Source organism: Botryllus schlosseri, chromosome 15 (assembly GCF_051294905.1).
Source record: "Botryllus schlosseri isolate E-star chromosome 15, Bs_hap1, whole genome shotgun sequence".
NCBI classification, from domain to species: domain Eukaryota; kingdom Metazoa; phylum Chordata; class Ascidiacea; order Stolidobranchia; family Styelidae; genus Botryllus; species Botryllus schlosseri.
Window position 1 is genome coordinate 18,929,435 of NC_137250.1, and position 25,109 is coordinate 18,954,543.

At 39.3% G+C, this 25,109-nt stretch overlaps 3 protein-coding genes across 4 annotated transcripts in view; 2 read left to right on the forward strand and 1 right to left on the reverse strand.

Annotated features, from left to right (window-relative positions):
- LOC145456748 (uncharacterized) overlaps nt 1–14,194 on the reverse strand; it is a 39,653-nt gene extending 25,459 nt beyond the window's left edge. For both annotated transcript variants that reach the window (XM_080334866.1, XM_080334865.1), the window contains exons 1-5: nt 13,842–14,194; nt 11,610–11,644; nt 9,626–9,671; nt 4,795–4,934; nt 790–845 (exon numbers count right to left, since the gene is read on the reverse strand). In XM_080334866.1, the coding sequence (XP_080190992.1) occupies nt 790–845; nt 4,795–4,934; nt 9,626–9,671; nt 11,610–11,644; nt 13,842–13,911 (347 nt within the window). In that variant the 5' untranslated portion in view covers nt 13,912–14,194. The remainder of the gene's footprint in view (nt 1–789; nt 846–4,794; nt 4,935–9,625; nt 9,672–11,609; nt 11,645–13,841) is intronic.
- Nucleotides 14,195–15,068: 874 nt separating this feature from the next.
- On the forward strand, nt 15,069–19,033 carry LOC145456758 (uncharacterized). Its single transcript, XM_080334877.1, has one exon. The coding sequence runs from the start codon at nt 16,216–16,218 to the stop codon at nt 17,761–17,763; it is 1,548 nt and encodes a 515-aa protein (XP_080191003.1). The 5' UTR covers nt 15,069–16,215; the 3' UTR covers nt 17,764–19,033.
- On the forward strand, nt 18,999–21,847 carry LOC145456757 (uncharacterized). Its single transcript, XM_080334876.1, has one exon. The coding sequence runs from the start codon at nt 18,999–19,001 to the stop codon at nt 20,568–20,570; it is 1,572 nt and encodes a 523-aa protein (XP_080191002.1). The 3' UTR covers nt 20,571–21,847.
- The last annotated feature ends 3,262 nt before the right edge of the window (nt 21,848–25,109 follow it).

Genomic DNA, 25,109 nt, shown 5'->3' on the forward strand with positions numbered 1-25,109 from the left:
CGAAGAGGTCTGTAGTGTAATAAGGAATTGGGCCAACTACTTGATTAGATTATGTCAAATCTTTCTTTACATTACCAGTTAATGCAAGATAAAACTTTTTATATGTTCTTTTCATCTGCCGTAGGCCCTATCCTCGGGCAAGTCAGTAGAACAGTATATCGCACATCTAGCGTGAGTTGTTGATAATGCTATCAACAGCTATCTTAGAACATATTACTATCATAATCACGCTACTCGTGCGAAATAGCACACCAGTCAATTTTGGCATGTACTTTTAAAAACAATCTCGAATATGACTTGTTATGGACTGACAGGCATAACTGAAAGAATAATATTGAACCGATTGCTGGTACATGAATGGTATATTATGCAAGTTGTGTCGGAGTCCAGTCCGGCTAAATTGGTCAAGTTTTTACCGTGAGTCAACATTGCAAATAAGAATTGATACGCCGGCAATAATTTCCCATACATCAACACACAAGTTCAATGTAATTCTAATGTCTGTTTTATAAAAAAGCGTCACCAAGAGACATAGGCCTACGGGTATTGTCTCTAGTATTATACCATTACCAGACACAAAACTTGCATGTCGATAAAGTCGGAATCAATTCATGCAAATCAAAATAAGGTATGTTGTGACAATACAAATTATAGCATTACCTGTTACCGCCATGAACATATCTGCACATAATTAAATTTGAAGACAACGACACATTTAGAGCCCAATTCCGAAATAGAGCATACGATCAATTATTGATGATATTTAATATTACCATAACAATGACTTACCGCACTTTGTCGGAATGCACACCATTGGGGTTTTCGTCCAGCAATTCCAGCATATTCTGAATGCAAATGGGAGCTTTGAAACATATACCGGAATCGGAAGTTCGAACAGATTTCAAGTCACTGATCACAATAAAAATCAGCACTGGGGTGGGGTAGTCATAGCATCATCCAGTTTAGATAACTACTAGTTAATTACTATTATTCTAACCCATATGTGACTATGGTTACACGAAGAGCACAAAGTAATCAATTAAGAAAAGAAATCACAGTTAATTGGACTTATGTCATTTCTATTTCTACTACCTGAAATATTGGCGTTAGTCAAATAACAAGACCAGTAACTCTGATCTCCCAAATTTCCCTGGGAATTTTAAAACTACTGCACCAAAAGAAACAACAGATATGTATCAGAGAAAAAAGAGACCTAGTTGATCGAAAAGATGGATACAGGCAGTAGCCTACTTGGTATTCTACCGAATAACCAGACCTAATTAAATAATGTGGGTGATTGGGTGGCAAAACTGCTAACTTTTTTCCAACTTCGGTAAGTTGAAAGTGGTTTTGGGATAAGTCTGAATCAATTTTAGGAGTGAAATTGTCATAAGAGCCGCATGAAATAGCTCCTGTATAACGACATCTGTATAACGTTTTCAAAGATACTACCTATTTGAAATATGTAGGGCTATTTTTTTGACATGTCGAAAAAACTAAAAATTTTGTCAAAATTGTAGTGTTTGGTCAAAAAATTGTCAAAATTGTTTACAAGGTCAAAATTTTTTTGCAACCTTCATTTCGTTTGTATCGTAGATGTTGAACTTATCATCTGACATTTTACAGCTTGTAGCCTACTTTATAGGCCTACTGTTGTAGACGGCAAATTGTCGGCTTATGATGAGTCATAAACAGTCAAATGAAACAAATAGGTTGGCATGGTGTTATACTTGATGTATCGCAATATCCTAACTGAAGCAAGACTGCGTGGGCATTGGTTCTTATATCAAGAAGCGCATGATGAAAACTTGTGATGTAGACAACATTATCAGAATGAAGTAACACGGTGCGTCACCAGCAGTGTTCGCACAACTTCAGTGTTGTCAATCAACAACTGCTGCTGTTGAACCTTCTTTCTCCATTCTTGGCAAGTTACTTAGTAAAGACAGACACTTTCTATCCGAGAATGTAGCAAGGTATCTTTCGTTGCACTGCAACAAATTTTAATTATTTCTACCATGGTGCGTGATGTAGCCTAACTACTGGAATTCTTCATAGGTCCAGATTTCGTTAAAGTTTTTATCATGTAAAAATTTGTCAGTTTTAAAAACAAAAAACTTTTTCAGGTCAAACTGCTTCATAAAGACAGACAGTTCCAACCAGAAATGAAGATAAGTAGTACAATGCATTATGTGCGAAAACACCTAAATTACATACAAGAAGGCGAAATTTTGTCAAAAGCAAGTTTTTAAGGTGAAAAAATGTCAAAATTTTGATGTTTTAGGTCAAAATGATCCGGTTTTTAGACAAAAAAAATTGCCCTAATTAGTCATTTTGCGCTAGTCGCCGAGATACATCTGGTAATTTTGACAGTAGCCCCTTTCGATGAACCGCTAACAGTATACCAACTTTGACCAAATCTACCTTTTGGAAGTACTCACTCGAGAAATTTACAGTAATTCTATTGTAAACTTCGACTTGAAGTAGCTGTCTTGTAAATTTCTACTCTACTTGTAAGTGAATAGAGACGCACAGCATTACTTTTCCTTCTACTTGGGTAGAGACCAGAGTTGGATCAATTGTAATTTGTAATTGAGCTGAATGTAATTATTACATTTTTTCATGCAATTGTAATTGTAATTGTAATTGAAGCATTTCTATTTTGTGTAATTGTAATTGTAATTTGAGCAAAATTTTGCTCAATTACAATCTCAATTACATTTTCATGGAAACCTGAAAATCACAACATAAAATAATCATTTCATCAATCATTTATTCGTCGCACCAGTGAAAATCCGGTACGAACCAGGATGACGACGAGGGGGCTAAGGCGTTAGTAAACAGTCACCACATGTAATAATTAGCCTAATTACATCGGTGTTCCATGCGTGCTGCGTTATAACTAGATAATTCAATCACGCTAAACTGTTTCCCATACTTCAGTAGCAACAGAAAACTTTGTGAATTATAATATAGGCTAAACCAGTGGTTCTCGAACTGGGAGCGTGCCCCCTTGGGCGGCGTGAAAGCATCTGAACGGGGCGCGACGCTCCAGTGAACTGAAATCTATTCCACGCTTGGCCCGATTCACCTCCGTTTTATGGTTATTGCTTGGTGTATAGTCTGAATTTCGTATTGGAGAATTCTCTCATCAACAGGCATAACCTTCAATACCATCAAACTATATGTAAGGATTGCTAACTTTCTGGTTGCATTGCGTGCTATGGCGATAAGGGGGGCACGAAATATTAACTGTCTAAAAGGGGGGCGTGGCTAAAAAGTTAGAGAACCAGTGGGCTAAACTAAATCTTAATATCTCAAAAATGGATGAACAGCAAATAAACTCTTCTGAAACCTGTGCTGAACCATTTCCTACACCACGGTCAAAGGTTTTTCTAATCTCTGAACAGCACCGAGGCTTGTTGCAACAACGGCAAAAAAAAATTCAAGTTTCCAACCAAGGCTTCATCAAACTTGATCACGCATTTGTAGAGATGTTATCCCAATCTCACCTCCAATCTTGGCCAAATTTACTGGGGCCTGAAGCTTTTCATCAAATGCAATCAAACAGTTTCCGAGCAAGTGAAAATGTAAATGCAAACAATAATATTGTAATTCTTAGTTATCAGGAGGTTCTTCCCTTTTGCATTTATTTAAATTTTACGCACCTTATCGGTATCATCCTTATCGCCGACGCCTAACCAATTACATTTCATTATCCTCACTCAGCTCTGAGTAGCCTAATCGTTTGATTACATCTCATTGACTCTCCTGTAGCCTATTCGCTGTTAGTCGCTCAAACCTTTGGTTCTTAAAGTCGCTTGAAACATTTTTTGGTGCTTGTAATTTTCAGTACTCCTAATTAGGAATAGTTCGAATACGTTCGAGTTTTTTTTAATTAAAGGGTATTCTACATATCAGGAATGAAACATGAATAGTTTGAGATTGTTGCTAATTACTAGGGCTGGGCAAAATCGAGTACCTGAGTGATTCGATTCTGAATCACGTATTACGCTTAGAGTCGAGTATTCGAGTACCATTCATTATGACGTCACAGCAGAAGGCACTGTGTCAACCTTCAGATATGTACCTCTTATGCCACCTCAAGGAACATACTGCCTGCTATCCGTCCCATTAAAGATACTTTTGTATTTTTTCGACCATACCAATTTCATTAAACTTCTTGGCAAAGTTGTGGGATGATCATGACTGCGAAAATGTGTTATTTCCAGTAACGTTCGTAGCTTTGTACTGTGTCTCGTATGCTGCGACACGTCCAATCAAGGTTTCAAGCCTTCCTCCGTGGAAAATAGAGCCAAAACTATAATTCTCGTTAGCAAATCAAATTACCTTTTAGTTGTGAGGAGCGTATAATTTCAGTACTCGAAAAAATCGTCTTTTGCTACTCGACTCGAATCATTTAAATTATTACTCGATTCAGATTCGAGTATTCGAATCATTGTGCCCAGCCCTACTAATTACGTAGCTACGGTTGTCAAAGAACACCTCTTTACTGAATCAATTACCTGTTTAAAAGTAATTGTAATTATAATTGTAATTAATTACATGTTTAACAGTAATTGTAATTGTAATTTGATATTTTTAGCATTGAGTAATTCTAATTGTAATGTAATTGAAACATGCAAGGAAGTAAATATAATTGTAATTTAATTAAAATATTGTAATTGATCCAACTCTGGTAGAGACGGTGATGGACGATATCTGCCGGCGCGTCTCTTTACGGAAGTGAGACCAAGTCAAGACCGAGAAGAAGAAACAAACCCATTACCCCACCTTCTCCACATATTCAAAGACGAGGTAGAGTTTTCCGCGACGGCGAAACGCTTCTCTCAAATCAACGATATTGTCTTGCTTGAGCGCTTTGAGCATTCGAAGCTCTCGCATCGTGGTTCGTTTGACTTCTTCATTCTCGGCTGGAATTCAAACGTTATGAAGGCCTACATTGATTTTGCTCATATAAAAAGCGAGATTACATTTCTAAAGATGTCGGCTAGAGACTACAGAATAAGATTGAAATTTAGTTCTAAATCAGGGGCAGCCAACTTAAAAAGAGTCGCGTTGCCAGTTTTCAAATTTTGTAGAGGTCGCGAGCCGTAAGATTTCAATATCAAGACAAAATAGACTATACAGTTTAGCAACAACGTATTAAAACTTCAAGATAGCATAACGCTGTGCTCTCGAACATAGTTACTAGGGATGGTGTGAACCTCTGAAAGGTTCAGGTTCGTGTGAACGCGAACCTTTTTGAAAGGTTCTGTGTGAACACGAACGTGAACCCCATGACGTCACTTGACGTCATATTGCTAATTCCAAGCCTATCTTTCAATGAAGTGATAGCCTGTATTAATGTACATTGTACACGATACCTAGCGACGACTCGGGCCACATCGAACTCCAAGTTGGCGATTTAAACATCGCTAAACGTATCAACTGAGGCAATCAAAGGATAAAATACTCCTATCAAATCAATATCTTCCGTCGATTTGCCAACAATTTCAACGAGGACTTACCAGGGAATATAGGCCGGACCGGACAATGTATTCGGCGTCTCAGTATCGCTACATTGATATTGAGCAGAGTGTGAAGCGGGTTTGTACTTTCTATACTTGCTCCCAATATTACTCCATTTATAAGTTATGCAGCAGTAGCCAACATCTCAATCGCAAGGATTTGGTTTTAATAATGCAGTAAACTGAGTAAAGATATGAAGTCAAGATTGACCCCGTAAGCCAGCTAGATTTTTTGCACGAGAAAACGATATCAATCTCATTGATTGATTGAATAAGCATCATTCGCTGACTACGTATTTCGCTCGTGATGTTGTGTGATTGCAGATCAAACTCATAGCAGAGAGTCACTAAATATTCACAAACGGAAAGCTGGATATTTCGAGCAAACTTTTGTAACAAAGCAAGTAAAACTTTTGAGAGGTGTCAAGGTGCATGCTCGTTGAGCGTTCTTTTTTATTGCTGCCAGCGCCATGCATAGAGTGGCCCGCAGTTGAAATGCGATAAATATGAACCAAAGATGTTATAATGAAGTGAAAATTGTAATATATGGAAAAGGTTCACAGTGCAGAACCTACCAAGGTTCTGTTGTGAACGCGAACCTCTAAATTTCCGAGGTTCACATTCAGAACGCGAACGTGAACCTCACGTTCACACCATCCCTAATAGTTACCACAAAAGAAGTATCATTTTATGAAAGAAATACAGATAAGACAAAAAAGTATAAATCGAATATGATTACTTTTCTTTTATTTTTAGCTATGAGCTGTGCACGATACCTGACAACACTTTTCAGGAATCGATATTGGGGATGTTGAGAGACTACTATCTCCTTGTGGAGCATGCTCTTATGGGGAACTCCAAGTAGTTTTCGAAGCGTTAGGGCTGGGCAAAATTGAGTACCTGAGTGATTCGATTCTGAATCACGTATTATGCTTCGAGTCGAGTCGAGTATCTCTCATTATGACATCACAACAAAATGTATGATGTCAAAGTTCAAATATGTACCTTTTATGCCACCACAAAGAACATAATGCCTGTTCTCCATCACATTAAAGATACTTTGGTATTTTTCGACCCTCCCGATTTCATTGCACTTTGTGACAATGTTGTGTGAGGAATGAGGATTATGACTTCAGAAATATTTTTCCAGTATCGTAACATTTGTAGCCTTGTACTATATGTTTCGCATGCTGCTATAAGGCCAATCGAGGTTTCAAGGCTTCAACAGTGGAAAATAGCATCGAAACCATAATTCTCGTTGGTAAAATAACTTTCAGTAGCGAGGAGCGTATAATTTCAGTTACCCGATTAAGATTCGAGTACTCAAATCATTGTGCCCTGCCCTAGTCTTGGTCTGAGCCATTGCACGTCAAGGCAATATGCTCATTCACATTAGGGTGGAGTGAAAAATGAAAATTTTTGAATTTCAAAAGGGTCTTGATATGTGGTGCCAAATTGAAAACAAATAAATTCTATCATAATTTTGGGTCCGTACACCCTCTAGTGGTCGTGCAATTTCACTGAACGAGCCAAAAACAGCTAATTTCGCCATATCTTGATCATCACTTACACTAGAAAGTCAGTTTTGGGCTTAAAAGATGCAGAAGCAACATGTTTCTATCTCACTTCCATAGAGCTTACTCTTAAAAATGAACAGAAAAAAAGTTACAAGCAAATTTCTCATTTTATAGGTAAAATTAAGCACTGAAGCAGTGGGTAGGATGTCTAAAGCGTGTAGTGATTGATCTTGTGACTGAGCATTGAGAAACATGCCCCATCAATTAGAACTACTTTTCAAAACTTGCTCAAACAAATGACACCCCCTACAAGCATAAATAGGGCTCGGGCATCGAATAGAGACTGCTAAAACTGTATTTAAAACAGCGTCCATTGGTAGTGCAGCGTCACGATATCGGTAAGTTTATAACAACGGCCCTCATGAGATGTCTTACCAAAATGCTGTCGTAGGGTTTGTATCATATTTGTCACAAAGCTCCTGAATGAAAGCACAAAAATTGAAAATACACATTCAAAACACAAACATCAATTCTATATTGGAAACGGAAAATTTTTGTAGCAGTATCACATGAGTATCACTGCACGAACATTAAAATCATGTTTAGTATTGAAAGATTTCATCTGCTTTCAAGACTTCAGTTTTTGTCGGATGAAGCTATCTTTACGTTCAAATCCTGAAACATGGGTGGATGCTTCAGTAACCACGTTCTTTCCACTGCCTGTTTGTGGCAAGGATGACTGAGCCTTAATGATGATGATCTTAGGTTTTCCTCCCCGACATCTGACAAGGTCTTCATTGCATGCGTCTGTTCAATATCTTTGTGGTTTAAGTTGACAATTTGGTGGAAAGATTAAGCCTTGATGTTGATAACTGGAATTTGGAAGAAACTGATGCTCAATGTCGCTGTTTTTATGTTTGGTGTCATTTATATATCTTCCTTCAAATTCATAATTGGAATTTGGTATGGTGTGGTTGTTCTGCGCATAGCTGTTATCTTGTTAACTGTAAATCTTCGGACGTTTCCCTCCTTGTCACCAAAGCATTCCCAGCAAAACATTTTCTGGATGTTCAAAATGAGCATTTCTTCGTAGCAAAGATAGTGCAGGATAGTGAATTCAGGTATCATTCAGCTTTGTGACACGGGAAACTATATTGTGGAAATTTTTAGCACCTTCAACAATGGAATTGTGCATTTTTATTTCAAACCATGACGGAAAATAGACCCCCATGCAGAATTGAGCAAGACGGTTCCGATTTCTCAATGGATGACTCTGTCCCACATAGTACTTTGAAATTTGAGACACGAGAGTCAACCATATTGAATGAACGATGGGCCCAGCCTCTAAATATTGCAGATCTGGCTCCAATTAACGACTTTGAAGGAGGATATATAAATGAAACCAAACCCTAAAGCAGAAACATTGTCACCAGCATCAGATTCTTCCAAATTCCAGTTATCAACATCAAGGCTTAATCTTTCCACCAAATTGTCAACTTAAACCTCAAAAATATTGAAGAGCCGCCTGCATCGCAATCAAGACCTTGTCTGATCACGAGCTGGCAAACCTATGATCATCACCATTAAGGCTCAGTTATCCTTGCCAGAACCAGGCAGTGGATAGACATGTGACAGTGGTGACATAAGAATCTGCTCAATGTTTCACAATTTTAGAATTGATGTTTGTGTGTATTTTCAATTTTCGTGCTTTCATTCAGGAGCTTTGTGACAAATATGATACAAACCCTACCACAGCATTTTGGTAAGAAATCTCATGAGGGCCGTTGTTATAAACTTACCGACATCGTGACACTGCACTACCAATGGACGCTGTTTTAAATACAGTTTTATCAGTCTCTATTCGATGCCCGAGCCCTATTTATGCTTGTAGGGGGTGTCATTTGTTTGAGCAAGTTTTGAAAAGTAGTTCTAATTGATGGGGCATGTTTCTCAATGCTCAGTCATAAGATCAATCACTACACGCTTTCGACATCCTACCCACTGCTTCAGTGCTTAATTTTACGTCTAAAATGAGAAATTTGCTTGTAACTTTTTTTTCTGTTCATTTTTAAGAGTAAGCTCTATGGAAGTGAGATAGAAACATGTTGCTTCTGCATCTTTTAAGCCCAAAACTGACTTTCTAGTGTAAATGATGATCCAGATATGGCGAAATTAGCTGTTTTTGGCTCGTTCGGTGAAATTGCACGACCACTAGAGGGTGTGCGAACCCAAAATTATGATAGAATTTATTTGTTTACTATTTGGCACCACATATCAAGACCATTTTTTGAAATTCAAAAATTTTCATTTTTCACTCCACCCTAATTCACATCAGCTGATTCTACCACAATGGGATGCTCTTGCCATCGCCAAAGTCGATTCAGCAGTGACTAGCAGTGATGTTGGGCACTGGAGAATAGCTTATTTTGAAACAACAACATGATTTTGAAACTGAAATCAATTTCCTTATTTCAAAACATGTTCTTCCGAAATCTCAAGTCCGATGGTGGGCCGCAAAATATGACCTCGGGCCGCGTGTTGGTGACCCCCGTTCTAAATCATCAAAACTAAACTTACTCTCGCTGTCTTTGAATTTTTTTATCGCAACCAGTTCCTCGCTTTCCTGTAAAGGAAGCGTGAATGAGGCGCGTTACCAGATCCGTATATTCACGCTGACTTCATTAGGCTTAGAAGATGATACGAACGACTGGACGTGGTCAAAATAGTCAGTTTCAGTACTCAAGTATGTCAAGTTTTCCACGATATGTTAAAAACGCTTCAAGCGGAAGTAGGAAATAAGACTGTAAAACAGGGGCGGGCAACTTCTCCAGACAGCGGGTCTGATATGGGAAAATGAAGCAGTTGGCGGGTCGCATTCCCGAACTGATACATTATTCTTGTATTTATCCACCTATACAAGGAATAAATCGAATTTAATGTAAACTTTAAGCTCAAAACATAGAGGCCAAAAAGTATTTAATGAATTTAATAACGTGATCTACTTCAATACTTGTTGAAGTCAATGAGACATCTGTGGTCGATCAAAGTTGTCAACAAGTTCTTTCAACCCGAGGTAAAGGCTGCATGTGAACAACAATTAGATTGGAACGCAACTTTGTCTTGTTAATGTTCACGATCGAATATTTTTGCCGGCAAATGTATGTAGACCAATCTTTCTCAGGTTGGCAAACTTGGTGCATAAAGTTTTTCCGTACAAGGCTATATCTGCACCTTCCTAGTCCAGCCGCATATGCACAATTGCACATCAACAAAAACATCCGCAAAAACATCAAGGACAAAAATATACTACGCCCTAATCCTATTCAATTTTTATATTTTGGCAGGTACAAAGTAGTTTTTGGAAATTGTCATGACAACTGAATGACAATGGAGCCTATTCACACCATTCACACTATACATGCATCTTTCAATTTTAGAAGTTGTCACCGGCACTTGAATAATTCAAATTTACTTGTTCAAACTACCATCTTTTGAATATCTTGTTTCAAACATATTTTACACCATATACGGTACCGAATTCGAAAGTCTGGATTGCCAAATTAATCATAATGAGAATGTTACTAAGAATCACAAGCCCGTCAATAAGGCCAATTTAATGTCGCCAATCCATCATAAATAAATGAACCAGATGGCAAATAGCGGGAATAAATTATAACCAAAACAAAACAAATAAATCATTATCGGTACAAAAAATGTCGTCATAATATACAATAATGTCCCAATCACAACGAACAATGATTATTAAGGTTACCAAAGAGCATCCCAAAATAAGATCACCATCAAATTGAGACAAAAGGAATTTGAAATGTTCAACAAATGTGCTGCTGCTTTATAGATCTAGTGTTTGAGGCATCATCCATGTATAATCTATCACCTCACCACAACAAAGGTGGAACTAACACAAACAATAGGTGAACATTGATTCAATACCCGCTATCAATAATACTTTTGTGGACCGCCGTTGTATTCATAGATTGCTTTGTTAGGATAAATACTTCCTGACTTAGCTTATCCTACCGGGTGCAAAGCAATTACAAATTAATCCACACTGCCACGATAATTCACGCTTCATTGTACCTAATTTGGAACAAAATTACTGATATGATTTGTTTTCATATTTAACGCTATAATGTAGATACACGGTCAATTCAATACGCTTATCGTTGATTGCAAGCACCATATGCAAAGATATCATGCTCTAAAATAACACTTTAACATTGAATTGGGTACCGTACCATTAGCTCAAAATTCAATACGATTGATCACTATTCCATCGAATTGCTCGTGCGGAAATGTACGGTAGCCTACATGACACCGATTGATAATAATTATTGGACGGGGCAAATATTGTCATTTTCAAAATCAATTGAAATGCCCTCAATTGGCACCGGCAAAGCAAATGCAACATGTCATTATGAGGTTGATTCACGATATCGCAAACAAATTAGAGAAGGTAAAGAGCAATCATTGAGAAAATGTGTGAAAAATATTGCGGGTTAGACAAGCACAAAAAAGCTAATGAAACGCATAAACGGCTTACCTTGTGCTTACACTTCAGTACAACTCCATAGGCCCCTAAAATTGAAACATATAAAACTATCCAGAAGAATTTGGTTGCTATAAGCCAGCGGTTCACAACCGGGGGTCCGCGAAGCAATTTCAGGGGGTCCGCGAGACCTCTAAATTTTTAAAATGGCTGATGACCTAATTTTTATTCTATTTTTTAATTTGAGAAAGCATGAGGCAGTTTCGCACCACAACTGCTAAAACCTCATGACTCATATCATCCTAATAGTCGTCTGACATGGACTATCGTAGTGTGGAAACTCATTTTCATTGCCAATTTTCCAATAACCTGCTGATACAAACATAGTGCTGTTTAGAGACGTTTTGTGGGGGGTTTGTGGAAAAAATAAAAATATGGAGATAGTAACGTCAATCAGGGTGACTTCGTAATGTCTGCGAAACCTTCTCGATTTGAAGTTGTCAGTCTCATCAAATTAGTGAACAGTAGTTTGAAATAAAAATTTCCGAAGTATTTCCATAATTTGTCCCAATGCAGGGAACAGCTTCTTGGAGGTACAGAACTTTAATATACAATTGAATATTCATATTGAAATGGACCCGAATATTTTCGGCTGACACTCGTCATAAATCGGGCAATGATATACCTGCTCTTAAAGCTCGGCTATCAGATTTTGCGCATTCTTATTGCGGATGCCCTATCGACAAGGCTGATTTTTTGATGAACATGGAGTGTTTCGTTGCTATCAAAGCATTACGCTCCAACGCTGAAATTCATATCACCAGTTATATTGGTATGCAGCCTTGTCTTGTTAATGTTCAATTGTTCATGGTCGAAAATGTTTGCTCGTAAATAGTAAACCCGAAGAGAACAAGTCGTTTCATGACAGTCTTTCTCTGGTTAGAAAACTTGGATCGCATCCTTTGGAGCATAAAAATTGTCTATAAGCTTTTAGATTAGGATTTCACTTTGACGGTAGAAACTTTCTGCGGGCCGATCAAAATGCCGTCACGGGCCGAATCCGGCCAGCGGTCCGTATGTTGCCCGTCCCTGCGCTAGATGCTGGACTTGATATGTTCATAAAATATGTGTTTCTTCATTTTGGTGCCATAAATGTTGCGATCACACCAAAAGTATCGTCAGAAGCGTTATACGTTAATATTGCATCAGCCTCCATCTATCTTTGCGGAAATGGTTTTCGGCACTCCTCGTTCATATCAAAACGAAGACGCGGATTTTCAAGACACGACCACGTACTTCAAGAAATACAGCAGCAAAATTAGCATTGAAATAATAAAAGTCCACCAATTTCTAAATAAATAGTATGCTGTTATCTTCAAGAAAAATCATTATTTTGCTGTTTATCACAAGCCTACAGTTCATATTTGCACAAGATAGATGAAGGTTGCACCATAATAGAGCTAAAATTGAACTAAAACTTGAGGGGGTCCGCGAGGGTTCGTGACGGTCAAAAGGGGTCCGCGAAGCCAAAAAGGTTGAGAACCACTGCTGTAAGCAATACCGCTACTTCTCAGCTTATACGCTCCCACGCCATGCATATACATATAGTTTTAGTCCAAGGCTACATCCCAAGTAGTGTATACAGCGACCATAGACTCCACTCATTGCATTAGTAGTATTCCAAGCCCACGTTGTCAGCATTGAATCTGCTTCCTAAACTTTGCCTAATAGCCTCGATATGATGCCCAAACCATTACCAATTACACAGTAGTTAGGATCCATAGATTTGAATAGATGCGACCATTTATTATATAGTATAAAATAAAGAGATAGATAATGAATACAAAGATATTGTATGAATTCAATGAGTTTATATTGACCTAAATACTATTAAAATGTAAGGCGATTTAATTTTTCATACGAGTATTTTCACCAATTTTTAGGTTGAAACAAGCTCTTTTTTCAATATTCTTATCACACGGTTAATTGATGATCCAATGAAATTCCTTACCAACTATAAACTGGAAAAAGTTACTGACGATTAACAAGGTAATTAAGTTCCGTGGAATAAATTCAAGTGAGGGTTGGAGGGTTAGTTTTGGACTGGATTGTGAACGTTCAGAGGGATATCATCAAACTATAAAAGCTGTTATGAACAGTTTTGTTCTATAGACACATTGAATCTGTTATCAACTTACAGACTACAGGAAGTCAGAAAGATATAGCCAGTTTCACATTTTAGGATTTTGTCACTATTCCTTCATCTGCTCAACAAATCACACTCACCTTCCCCAACGATCCCAAGCACTTCGTATTTGTTCATTAGATGTTTATTGGCGTTGTCGATCCCAACCATGAAGAGAAATCAGTTCAAATTCTGACCATGTTAATTGAATCTACAGAGCATAGCAAGGATAATGTTCGTTAAATACAATGATGCAAATGAGGTTACAATCAAAGTAAGAGAGATGTTCAATTTTCTCAGATTTATAAGCGTGATGGATAGGCTACGAAAACCGAAGGACAATCAAAGATCATAATGTATATTGAAATACCAATTCACTTATTTCCTTTCACGACAGGACATCGCCAAGAGAGCGCTACTGACCCAGATGCAGAACAAGTCGCATACAAATGACTCGTACCGACCGTATCGACAACATCAGCTTTGATAGTAATCTTACCACTCTTGGCAACAGAGTTATACAGCTCTTCATCGCCCACTTGCGAGCTGTTACTTTACACGGAGTTGGTCAGCAAAACTTTGAGTACCGGTTTATAAATGAATTTTTTTCACGTACTGGTCTTCAAAAACACAACTAAATGTTCAACAGTTATTATGCAATACAAGGCAGTTTAAAGCAGTACCATACGTGTTTCGATAAACTCAGATCAGTTCAGTTCATCAAATCAATGCACCACAAGGTTGTGGTACATTGAAAAGAGATAAACTTATCCTATCGCAGTCCTGTGGTGTATTGAAATGAAGAAATTTTTAGCAATAAATTGAATTTTCAGTTTCATCAGTGATCTCGACCATTATATCTCAGAAGCCAACGTGCAAAAGTATACCAACTTTTTGCAGACCACAGCATCTCAGGTTGCCTTAGCAAAGATGAGCGGATTTGATATTTCCAAATCCGTTTCCGGTATCATGAATCAAATAGAAGTTCAAAGCCAATTTCAGATCATGTCCAAATCGGAGTCCAAATCCGGTAATGGCTGGAATTTGTTCAAAAGTGCGTTAATTCATATCCCATCCAAATCATCAATCAATGTGTTTTTCTTCAAATCTGGCACAAGGTAAGGTCGCTCATTCGATTTCGATAATCGATATAAATATAGGTCAGTGGATCTAATGATAACTAACCTACGTAGGTTGGTTATCTATAGTGAATCAGCAGACCGACATTGCCGACATTCACAAAATAGATGTACCCCCTATTGCGTAATAGTTGACACGCGAATGTGCCGAGTCAATGCGATGCGACGTCCGATGATAATCATCAATACAATACAATACATTGGGTTATAAATTTCATCTGGACAAGCTACACACAATGTACAAGGCGATAAAACACAATACAATGTAACGAACAGATAGGAGGAAGTCGAACGACACGCATCAGTAGCGATATTTACTCAAACATCCACCTCGGCCTAGAGTGCCCGATGTCACAGTTCTTTTTCGATGTTGATCTTTTTGAAGCCGCGGCCCTTTCTACTAGTTCTTTCATTCCTTGTGAGTGCTTTCTTTTTTTCGGGTCTTTATTCTGGGCTTTTTTGTCGCTGTAAGAACGGCGACATCATCATCATCATTGGTTTATTAGCAGTTTTATCATTTCAATACACCACAAAAATGCGATACAATGAAAAGATAGGAAGGTGTCGAAGCGCCTTGGAGTAGTAATCAGACACCCACCTTGGCCTAGGCGATGTAAAGAGGAGGCATGCACATTGAATGAAAAGTAAAGAAGATAGTATAGAAAAAAGCAAGCGACAAAAATGGGGTGGCATGTCATGGAAGGCGAGATCAATAGGTCAGTCGGGGTCCGGTTATCTTGAGGATGCACTAGTATTTATTTAGTAGTAATTGCTTGTATTTCGACTTGAATGTGGGCATGCTCGTAGACTGTCGGATAACCGGCAGGATACTGTTCAAGACATCAGGTCCGGCACATTTGATGGAGCGATGATCTTTTCGGTCGATCATATGATATTTGGACGAAGTGGACGCCCGTGTGTTGTTGTTGTACTTCCGCATATCTTCTATGTTTAGGACACCGAATCTTTTCAGCAGCGACTTGTTGGATGAACAACCAGGCCCCTGTGGGGCTCTAGCTATGACACGGAGTACCTTATGTTGTAGTTTTTGCAGTGGCTCGAGTGCAGTTTTACTGGCAGGGCAGTGGCAGCCCCCCAACAAATGATGCAAATAATGAAATCTCCTATGAAAGCTCCTATGTTATTAAATAGCATACCCTAGCATAGCTTTTGTAAAGGCTATGGTTGTAGCAAGGGATAGATATCTAGATATCCCTGGGTTGTATAGGGGACACGAAACACTTCTTTAATCTTGTATATTGCAGTCTTGCTGCCTGCAGGTGATTAGATCTAAGTATACTCTGTTATATATACATAGGCTCGATATCCAGTAAAGATGCCTGAAAGGAGATCTGTTGAGACCCTGCACGCAAAGTGCCTGCGAAGCATCACACAAAACTTTGTCATTTGGAGCAAGAATTACAGAGATAACTTGAAAGCTAACAATCCCGGAAAATTTGCTTACATAGACGGACCATTCAACTTCCTCGATTCTGCTTCCGTGAGTTACATACTCCGAGAACTATGGACCACAAAGAAACTAAAAAAAGAACATTTGGAACTGCTGATCGTGCCTGCTCTAAAGGAAATCAACTTCAAGTACTTTTCGACTACGGTTGACGATGGTATCATAGATTTAGTTTGTACGAGATGTAAAGGGCTGGCTCGAATTGAATTGGATCGCTGTGAAAGAGTTTCATCACAAGCTTTGTTGAAACTTGTAAAGAACTTTCATTCAACTCTACGTCATTTAAGTTTGTCGCACTTGAAAATATCGACCGAGGTACTCCAATTTATTGGAAGTCACTGCGATAAATTACAGGTCCTGTGCATTTCCATGTGTACTGTGACCAAGACCGGCCTTGAAAACTTGCTCTTTCAAGATGAAGTGCGATGCACAGTGTCACCGGCCGGAAAAGCTCTCGCCGTCCTGAAAATGAATGGATGCCAAGTCAAAGGTAACATGCAAGTGGCCGACACGCATGTGTTGGTAAAAATCTTAAAATATTGTCCCAGACTGCGACATTTGATGCATTTTGATGTATGGGCAAGCATTGTTAAATTGTGTCATACAGAAACGGAGGTTGCGCTACAGTTGGTTGGAGACAGTAATGGCATGACACTGGATCTTGGCATTTTCAATGTACTAGACTTACCTGCGAACATACCTAAATTGTTAAACTCTCTTCCTTATTTGACGGCACTGTGCCTGGTTCATGTGGGGGGACACGAAAATGTGTTTGCCGATATATTGATTCACTGTAGTGCGAAATTACTGTCGTTAACGACTGAGTGGACTCATTCTTACAGCTTAATATTGTACATTGGCGCAGTTTGCCCAAAACTTGAGTCGATAGAAATCCATTGTATAGCGCAAATGGAACACCGGGTTGAATCTCATCAAATGGAGATGGCTTTTAAAAATCATTTGTTTTCCATTTACGGTAGTCACGCACCGCCTACTGAAACATTTTCTTACCTAAAGCAACTGTCGATAACTGTTCCTGGTGATCATTACCGGACAGATCGTGATCATTTTGGTGTGACTCTTCATAATATCGTGAAGCATGCAAAAGATTCTTTACTGTCCTTGAAACTAGCTAGCATATCAGACCGTAACATTAATACCACCTTGGTTAATAGCCTGCGCCTAGGATATATGCACCATTTGAAATCATTTTGTGTGCGTGATATTCTGCACATCCATTTTGCTACGATATGGGAGTTACTTCTTGATGCTCCAAAACTGAGTAACCTTACAATATTCCGTTGTAGACGGCTATTGCCACGCAGCAGAGACGTTGCTATTGAACATGTGAAAACAAATAATCTCAATGTTAAGATCGATTGGCAATATGATTTATCATGTATGACATATGTCTAGTTTATTCAAATGGTAGAGCCATGAGCCCATGACATTTTCTTGATCTGGAGTAGTCACTGTGTGTTTTATTCTATTGTGGGCTGAGCATATCATATAAGCAAATCATGCTATTAATTGTATGCAATTTCGCTGCCATGTATGGGAGCAAAACTTGATGTGCTATATTAGCGGTACAACAACTGTGCGAGACAATAATTGTTTGATGTGCTGTTGCACGCGACTCTTCTCTTTTGAATTTTCAATTTTAAACCTCTTTCGTGTATTTTTAATTGTGTGTGCAATGTGCACGCCTCATTTCAACTTTTTCTTCTTTTTATTGCAATGGACTCTATGCTATCTTTTATTGTATAGGTATCTTGTACAGTATATTGAACTGATTGAAATGAAGATTGTGACTGATTGTGAATTTTTCATCATAACAGCATGAGATTTTGCGTGATTGATAGGCTTGCGCTTGCCCAACCAGTAATTTGGTGTCACTGGGTGCGGAATCAGTGTTTGGCAGTAACAAACAAACGCCGTGACTGTGATATAAATGTTTCTACTAATTTATTGTTTTTATTGTATTATCTCCTTGCTGAAAAAAATCCATTCTGGCCTATGTAAGTCGGCGATGATTGTCTTTTTGTTTTGACTGAAACATCAGTTGAAAATCCTGAAAACTGTTGTGTCTGGGACTAGGCACTGGCAAGTTATAAGTGTTTATTTTTGTAAGGAATGAGGTGCGTAACAAAAGCTTTCGATTGACATTCGTCTTCATGAATTTCAAACATAGATTGCCAGCTACTAATAATAATCAGGGGTGATCAGTGGGCCAATGAAATACTTCGACTTTTTTGGAGTAGGCCTACTGAAGTAGGTTTAATCTCTATTTCCACTCGGTTCAAATAGTTATGTTTTTGGACTAACTTTTAAAATTTGGATTTTGAAATGTAGGAAGTAGTTTTATGATGATTGTGCATCATTTTAGGAGGGGAATTATCGTAAGAACCCCATGAAATTACCTTTGTACCACAATAACTCGATATCTTTTCCAAGACTCTACCTTGGTGGCATTGTCATTTTCTGTCGCGACGGTGCATTTCGTGAATTTCTTAACAATGACACCTTGGTCTGGTAAATGATTGACCTGAATGTGTCGGAATTTTCTGCTCGATTACCTAGTGCACGATGCTAATAAATTTCCTAATGTACGGTTATAGTGCAGCCTTGCTGATGTGATTACATCAAGTTCCATGTTATATGGCCTAACAACATTGCACCGGTACAGGTTTCAAGTAGATATGCCTGAAAGAAAAGCCGTAGAGACCCTGCGTGTAATGTGTCTGTTGAGCATCGCGCGAAACATCGACATTTGGAGCAAGAATTACAAAGTTCACTTGAAAGCTAACAATGCAGGAAAATTTGCGTACATAGACGGACCGTTCAACTTTTTTGATTCTGATTCCGTGAGATATCTACTCCTTGAATTATGGACTACAAAGAAACTGAGAAAAGAGCATTTGGAACTGCTGGTTGTGCCTACTGTGAAGGAAATTAACTTCAAGCGCTTGTCAACCTTGGTGAACAACTCCATTATAGATTTAGTTTGTATAAGGTGTAAGGGTCTGACTCGTATTGAATTGGATTGCTGTGGAAAAATTTCCCCTCAGGCTTTGTTGAAACTTATGAACAAATTTCATTCCACTCTCGTTCATTTAAGCTTGGCGTATTTGACACTATCGAAGAAGTTACTCAAATTTATTGGAAGTCACTGTGACAAATTACAAGTCCTCTGCATTTCCTGGTGTTCCCGTGTGAACAAGTCTGGTTTAGAACAGTTTTTCTTTGAGGATAAAGAGCGTTGCAAAGTATCTCCAGCTGGGAAAACTCTCCGAGTTATGAAAATGGACCACTGCTCAATTTATGGACGGCTGCATTTGTTATCTAAAGCCTTGAAATGTTGCCCCAGACTGCAAAATTTGACGCATTACGATGTCTGGGCAAGCATTATTGAATTGTGTCGCACAGAAAAGGATGTTACACTACGATTGGTAGGTGATAGTAATGACATGGCACTAGGACTTAGCCACAGTTGTGATCGACTACCGGCGAACGTGAACATACCCAAATTGTTCAACTCTGTTCCTTGTTTGACAACACTGTGCCTGTACGAAGTGGAAGGTCGTGAATATGAGTTTACCAATATATTGATTCACTGTGGTGTGAATTTATTGACGTTAAAAACTGAGTGGAGTTATCCGTACGAGTTGCTATTATACATAGGCGCAGTTTGCTCAAACCTTGAATCGATAGAAATTCGTGTTAAAGATAGACTTGCACTATGTGAAGAATCTCATCAAATGGAGATTAGGTTCCAAAATCATTTGGGGTTCGGCAGTTACGCACAGCCCACCAAAACATTCTCAAGCCTGAAACAGTTGTCGATAACTTTTCCAGTTGATTCTTTCCGGAGTGTTCATGGTCATTTTAGTTTCGTCCTTCAGGATATCATGATGCATGCAAAAGATTCCTTACTATGCTTGAAACTAACTAGTGTACCAGACCGCAACATCAATACTGTCTTGATCAATATTTTGCGCCTAGGATATATGCAGCATCTGAAATCATTTTGTGTGCACGAAATGCGGCACATCCATTTTGCTACGATATGGGAAATACTTCTTGATGCTCCAAAACTGAGTAACCTAACTATATCACGTTGTAGATGGCTATTCTTAAATAGCAAAGATGTTGCTATCGAATATGTGAAAACGAATAATCTCAATGTGAAGATCGACTGGTCGGCGCCTGATGTTTTCAGATAAATTTGTCATCTCGAGTTGAATCTAAATGCTAGAGCCATGTATAATCACTGTTGTTTTATATTGTGTTGTGGCCTGTGCAAATCATACCACTAAATTCAATGCAATTTTGCTGTTGTGTACGAAAGTAAACTGTCGCTGTGTGGTGGTACAATAACTGTGAGACAATAATTGTGTGATGTGCTGACACAATACTCTTTTTATCACCTTGCACATTTTTATGTTTTCCTTCTGTATTTTAATTCAGTGTGCAATCTTCTTACTGCAATGAAGTATCAATGAACCAAGTGGAGTATTTTAAAGTGACTTTTTGACTGTACCCACTTTTTGTATCTACTCGATGCTTTTTTGACCATAGAGGTAGCATGAGATTTTATGCGGGTGATACCCAACCTGTCATTCGGTGTTACTGGGTGCAGACATCACGGTAATGTTTGTTAATGACGAACTAACTCCGTGACTGAGATTTAAGCGTTTTGGATGATTTCTTGTTAGTATTGTATTGTCTCTTTGCTGTAAAAAATCTTTCAGTCTTATGTTATTCAGCGATGACTGCCTTATAAGGAGGAATAGACATAGTCAGTCCGAATTTCCGGTGCATTGTTCGTCGCGAAACTACAGTGACGGGCAGTGAGGTTCATGTCTGGTGAGGCAATGCCCCCCCCCCCCCACTTGAACACACGCACACACACGCAGAGGTGGTCAGTCAGTCGGTATGACATTGTTATCGGGTATGCTTGATGACATTCGTTCTGCACCAAAATTACCGGCTGTGATAATGTCTGTGGATCGAAGGCTTATCCCCCCCGATGTTTGTATACCTACACAACGCATGCAATGTCATACACCCCTCATTTACGCGATAAATCGCGACGTATGTGTGGATGGTACATCGGTATTTTTTCACGGAAACACAGGGTGTAACATGTTACTTGAATATTGGTCGTTGGGTCATGAGTGAATATCCGGATCCAGTTACATACTTCCTCGTGGTTTCCGATTTACCCCACCCAGACATTGCTTCATTGATCATTTGCTACCATTGTTTAATTTTTTTTCTATTTTCCTCTCTTAACTAAACATCTTTTTACAGCCAGACTGTTCAGAGTCAAGTGTACCTGTTTGATGCTGGTGTGATCAGACTAGATGACCTTCACGGTCTTATCGATCATTCCTATCTAATACCGAAGACTGTGCGTGCACGCATATTTTCTGTACCACCATCACTGCCGTTTGTTATGTATTTTGGTTCGATGAAAATAAAGACTCTCTCTCCTCTCTCTCTCTCTCTCTCTCTCTCTCAAACTGAATGTAGCGACCCTATATGGTGTCGACACAAGCAAATCTCACGCCTAAGTGAAATTGTATCACGTCACAATTTCGATTTGGCTACAGGCAATTTGACGGTCATTTTTGACCGGCTTGCCGAGCATTAAATTTGGTAAAACGGATATCAATCGAAAGCTGACTCTGCACTGATTACGAAAATATAAATTTTATTCCGCTCGCGGCCCTGGAACCCCCACAATCAGCCTCTAATTTTTAATTGTTATGGAGATTGGCATTGGGACGCAACAATGCTGTAGAGCGAAACGAGAGAATAGCTCAAGAAAAAAGGACCCAGACAGCATTGTTGCGTCCCAAAGCCAATCTCCATAACAATGAAAAATTAGAGGCTGATTGTGGGGGTTCCAGGGCCGCGAGCGCAATAAAATTTATATTTTCGTATTCAGTGCAGAGTCGCTTTCGATTGATACCGGTCAAAAAAGACCGTCAAATTGCCTGTAGCCAAATGGAAATTGTGACGTGAATCAATTTCACTGAGCCGTGAGATTTGCTTGTGTCGACACCACATAGGACACTATTACTTCGTTTCCATGCTCGGCCGATGGGCCCATTTTCGAGAGACTCGGCCGACAAACGAGAGAATTTTGTTGCGCATTTTAAGTGATGCACACCCACGTCGGCCGACTCGTCGGCCATCTAGTAAATCCTTCGGCTTAGCCCTTCGGCCATGCTTGCGCTGTGTCTTCGATTAGCTAATTGGTATTCGCTACTTACAATACACTTTTCGTATCAAATTAACCATGGCTGCACTCCGGACGGATCTTGGACGCCTTGAGAAACCAAGAATTATGATCGCAACGGAATTTAGTAGTACCGGTACTGCTACGAATTACCCGTAGGCTACCGAAATCTTCGCGATCTGATCACATACGCTGCTGCCACAATTCGAAGGTTTGCGTTCTATGGTGCATGGATACAATACAAACTATACCGCTTGACCACAAACTAGGTGAACTTATTCACATTCCCCTGGTAAGCAAATCATCGACAGGACACTGGACGTTCATGTCTGAATCATGACGACGAAACAGTAGTACCGGTAAACTACTGGAGAAGTTACTATTCTGTGCTCGAAATTATTGGACCACGATATCCCATATCTATATCCCCCACATACGAAGATATGCCACCAATTTTCATCTTTTATCCATCTTATTTTATCTTCTGTTAGTTTTAAGCAATTGGTTCATCGTGACCATTTTACATGTTGGATGCATTTCGTGTTCAAGGTCAAAGCGTGTTATTTGATTGAATGATCGCTACAAGTCTTTTCGACTCATTCCTACCGAGTCATTTATCGCAATCTTCTGATTATTATGAAATTGTTACTGAGTAAGTAAGCCAAAAACGTCATTGCGATCGCTTCGCCCACCTAGTTCGGCCAAGTCACGGTTGGGTTACGTCTGCTCATGGAAACACGGCCGACATGTACAACGCATGCGTCATGGCCTTTCGGCCGACCGTCGGCCGAGCATGGAAACGAAGTAAATTACTGCGTTTCTATCAGGGATATCCCTGGTTTCTATGCACGGCCGATGGGCCCATTTTCGAGAGACTCGGCCGACGAACGAGAGAATTTTGTTGCGCAAGCACAGTAGCACACCCATGTCGGCCGACTCGTCGGCCATCGATTGAATACTTCGGCTTAGCCGTTCGGCCTAGCTCAGTAGCTTAAGCGCTGTGTCTTCGATTAGCAAATTGCTATTTGCTACTTACAATACACTTTTCGTACCAAATTAAACATGGCTGCACTCCGGACGGATCTTGGACACATTGAGAAATCAGGAATTTCATTATGATTGCAACGGAAATTAGTAGTACTGCTACGAATTACCCGTAGGCTACCGAAATCTTCTTCGCGATCTGCTCACGTACGCTGCTGCCACAATTCGAGGGTTTGTGTTCTGGTGCATGGATACAATCATGGAAAACTAGATGACCTTCACGGTCTTATCGATCATTCCTATCTAATGCCGAATACTGTGCACGCATATTTTCTATACCACCATCACTGCCGTTTGTTATGTATTTTGGTTCGATGAAAATAAAGACTCTCTCTCTCTAGTAGGCTGTCACACATTTAGTGAGTCAGCTCTTCTCGCCTACACGCGCGAAGAAAGAGAAATTTCTATATTTCATGATTGAGTCGGTCAATATATGATCGGGCATTGCATATAGATTGCTATCAATTTTTTTAACGTCTCCCTGCTCACGTAATCTAATGTGAGTGAGGTGTGTTTGAAAAGGTAGGACCCCACGAGTGTTAATTAATTAAACATCTCCGGGTGCGTATACCCGTTGGCAGGAACAAAACAGCACTTCGTCAGGCTCCCCCAAAAACCTTGTATCTTGGGCTCCTATAGGGTGATAAACCGTCCCCCATCACCTTGTTCGCTTTTGCCACGAAATTATTGTTGTACTGTTTAGTGAGCCAGGGTTGAGCACAGAAATTTTCAATAATTCATGATAAAATCGGCCTATAAGATCGGGATACAGCTGTGATACAGCTTCATATCCACAGGGTGATACGGCAGCTTTTATATCCACAGGGTGATACAGCTTTATATCCACAGAGTGATACAGCTTTATATCCACAGGGTGATACAGCTTTATATCCACAGGATGATACAGCTTTATATCCACAGGGTGATACAGCTTTATATCCACAGGATGATACAGCTTTATATCCACAGGGTGATACAGCTGATACAGCTGGTACAGCTGATACAGCTTTATATCCACAGGGCCGATAGATACGCAGGTCCCGCCGTTACGCTCCGGCAAGCAGTTACACTTACTGCTGAGCAATCTAAAAGCAGCATAATTGGTGGTGTTATAACTTGCGACCCGAGGGGTGAAATTTAATGAAACTGCTGGTCTTAATCGAGAGCTACTGTCGCATCGTTCAAAATTGCTTCGAATATCGCTAAACCCAAGAAATCTGATATAGAAGGTGTGATTTCAATAAAATCGTAACATACTTTGCGAATATTTGCTGTTTCCGGAACTTAGCAGCAAGGACAACATCACCAGACAAATTTCGAAGATGCAATCGTCTGATTCAATCCTGACCAGACGAGTAACATCAATATCAGTCAATCTTTTATCGCCTGTTCTGAAACACGTTGCCGCGTAGACTACTTTTAAGCAGCCTTGGATGAATCCACCGACATTGTATAACTAATTATCTGGTTG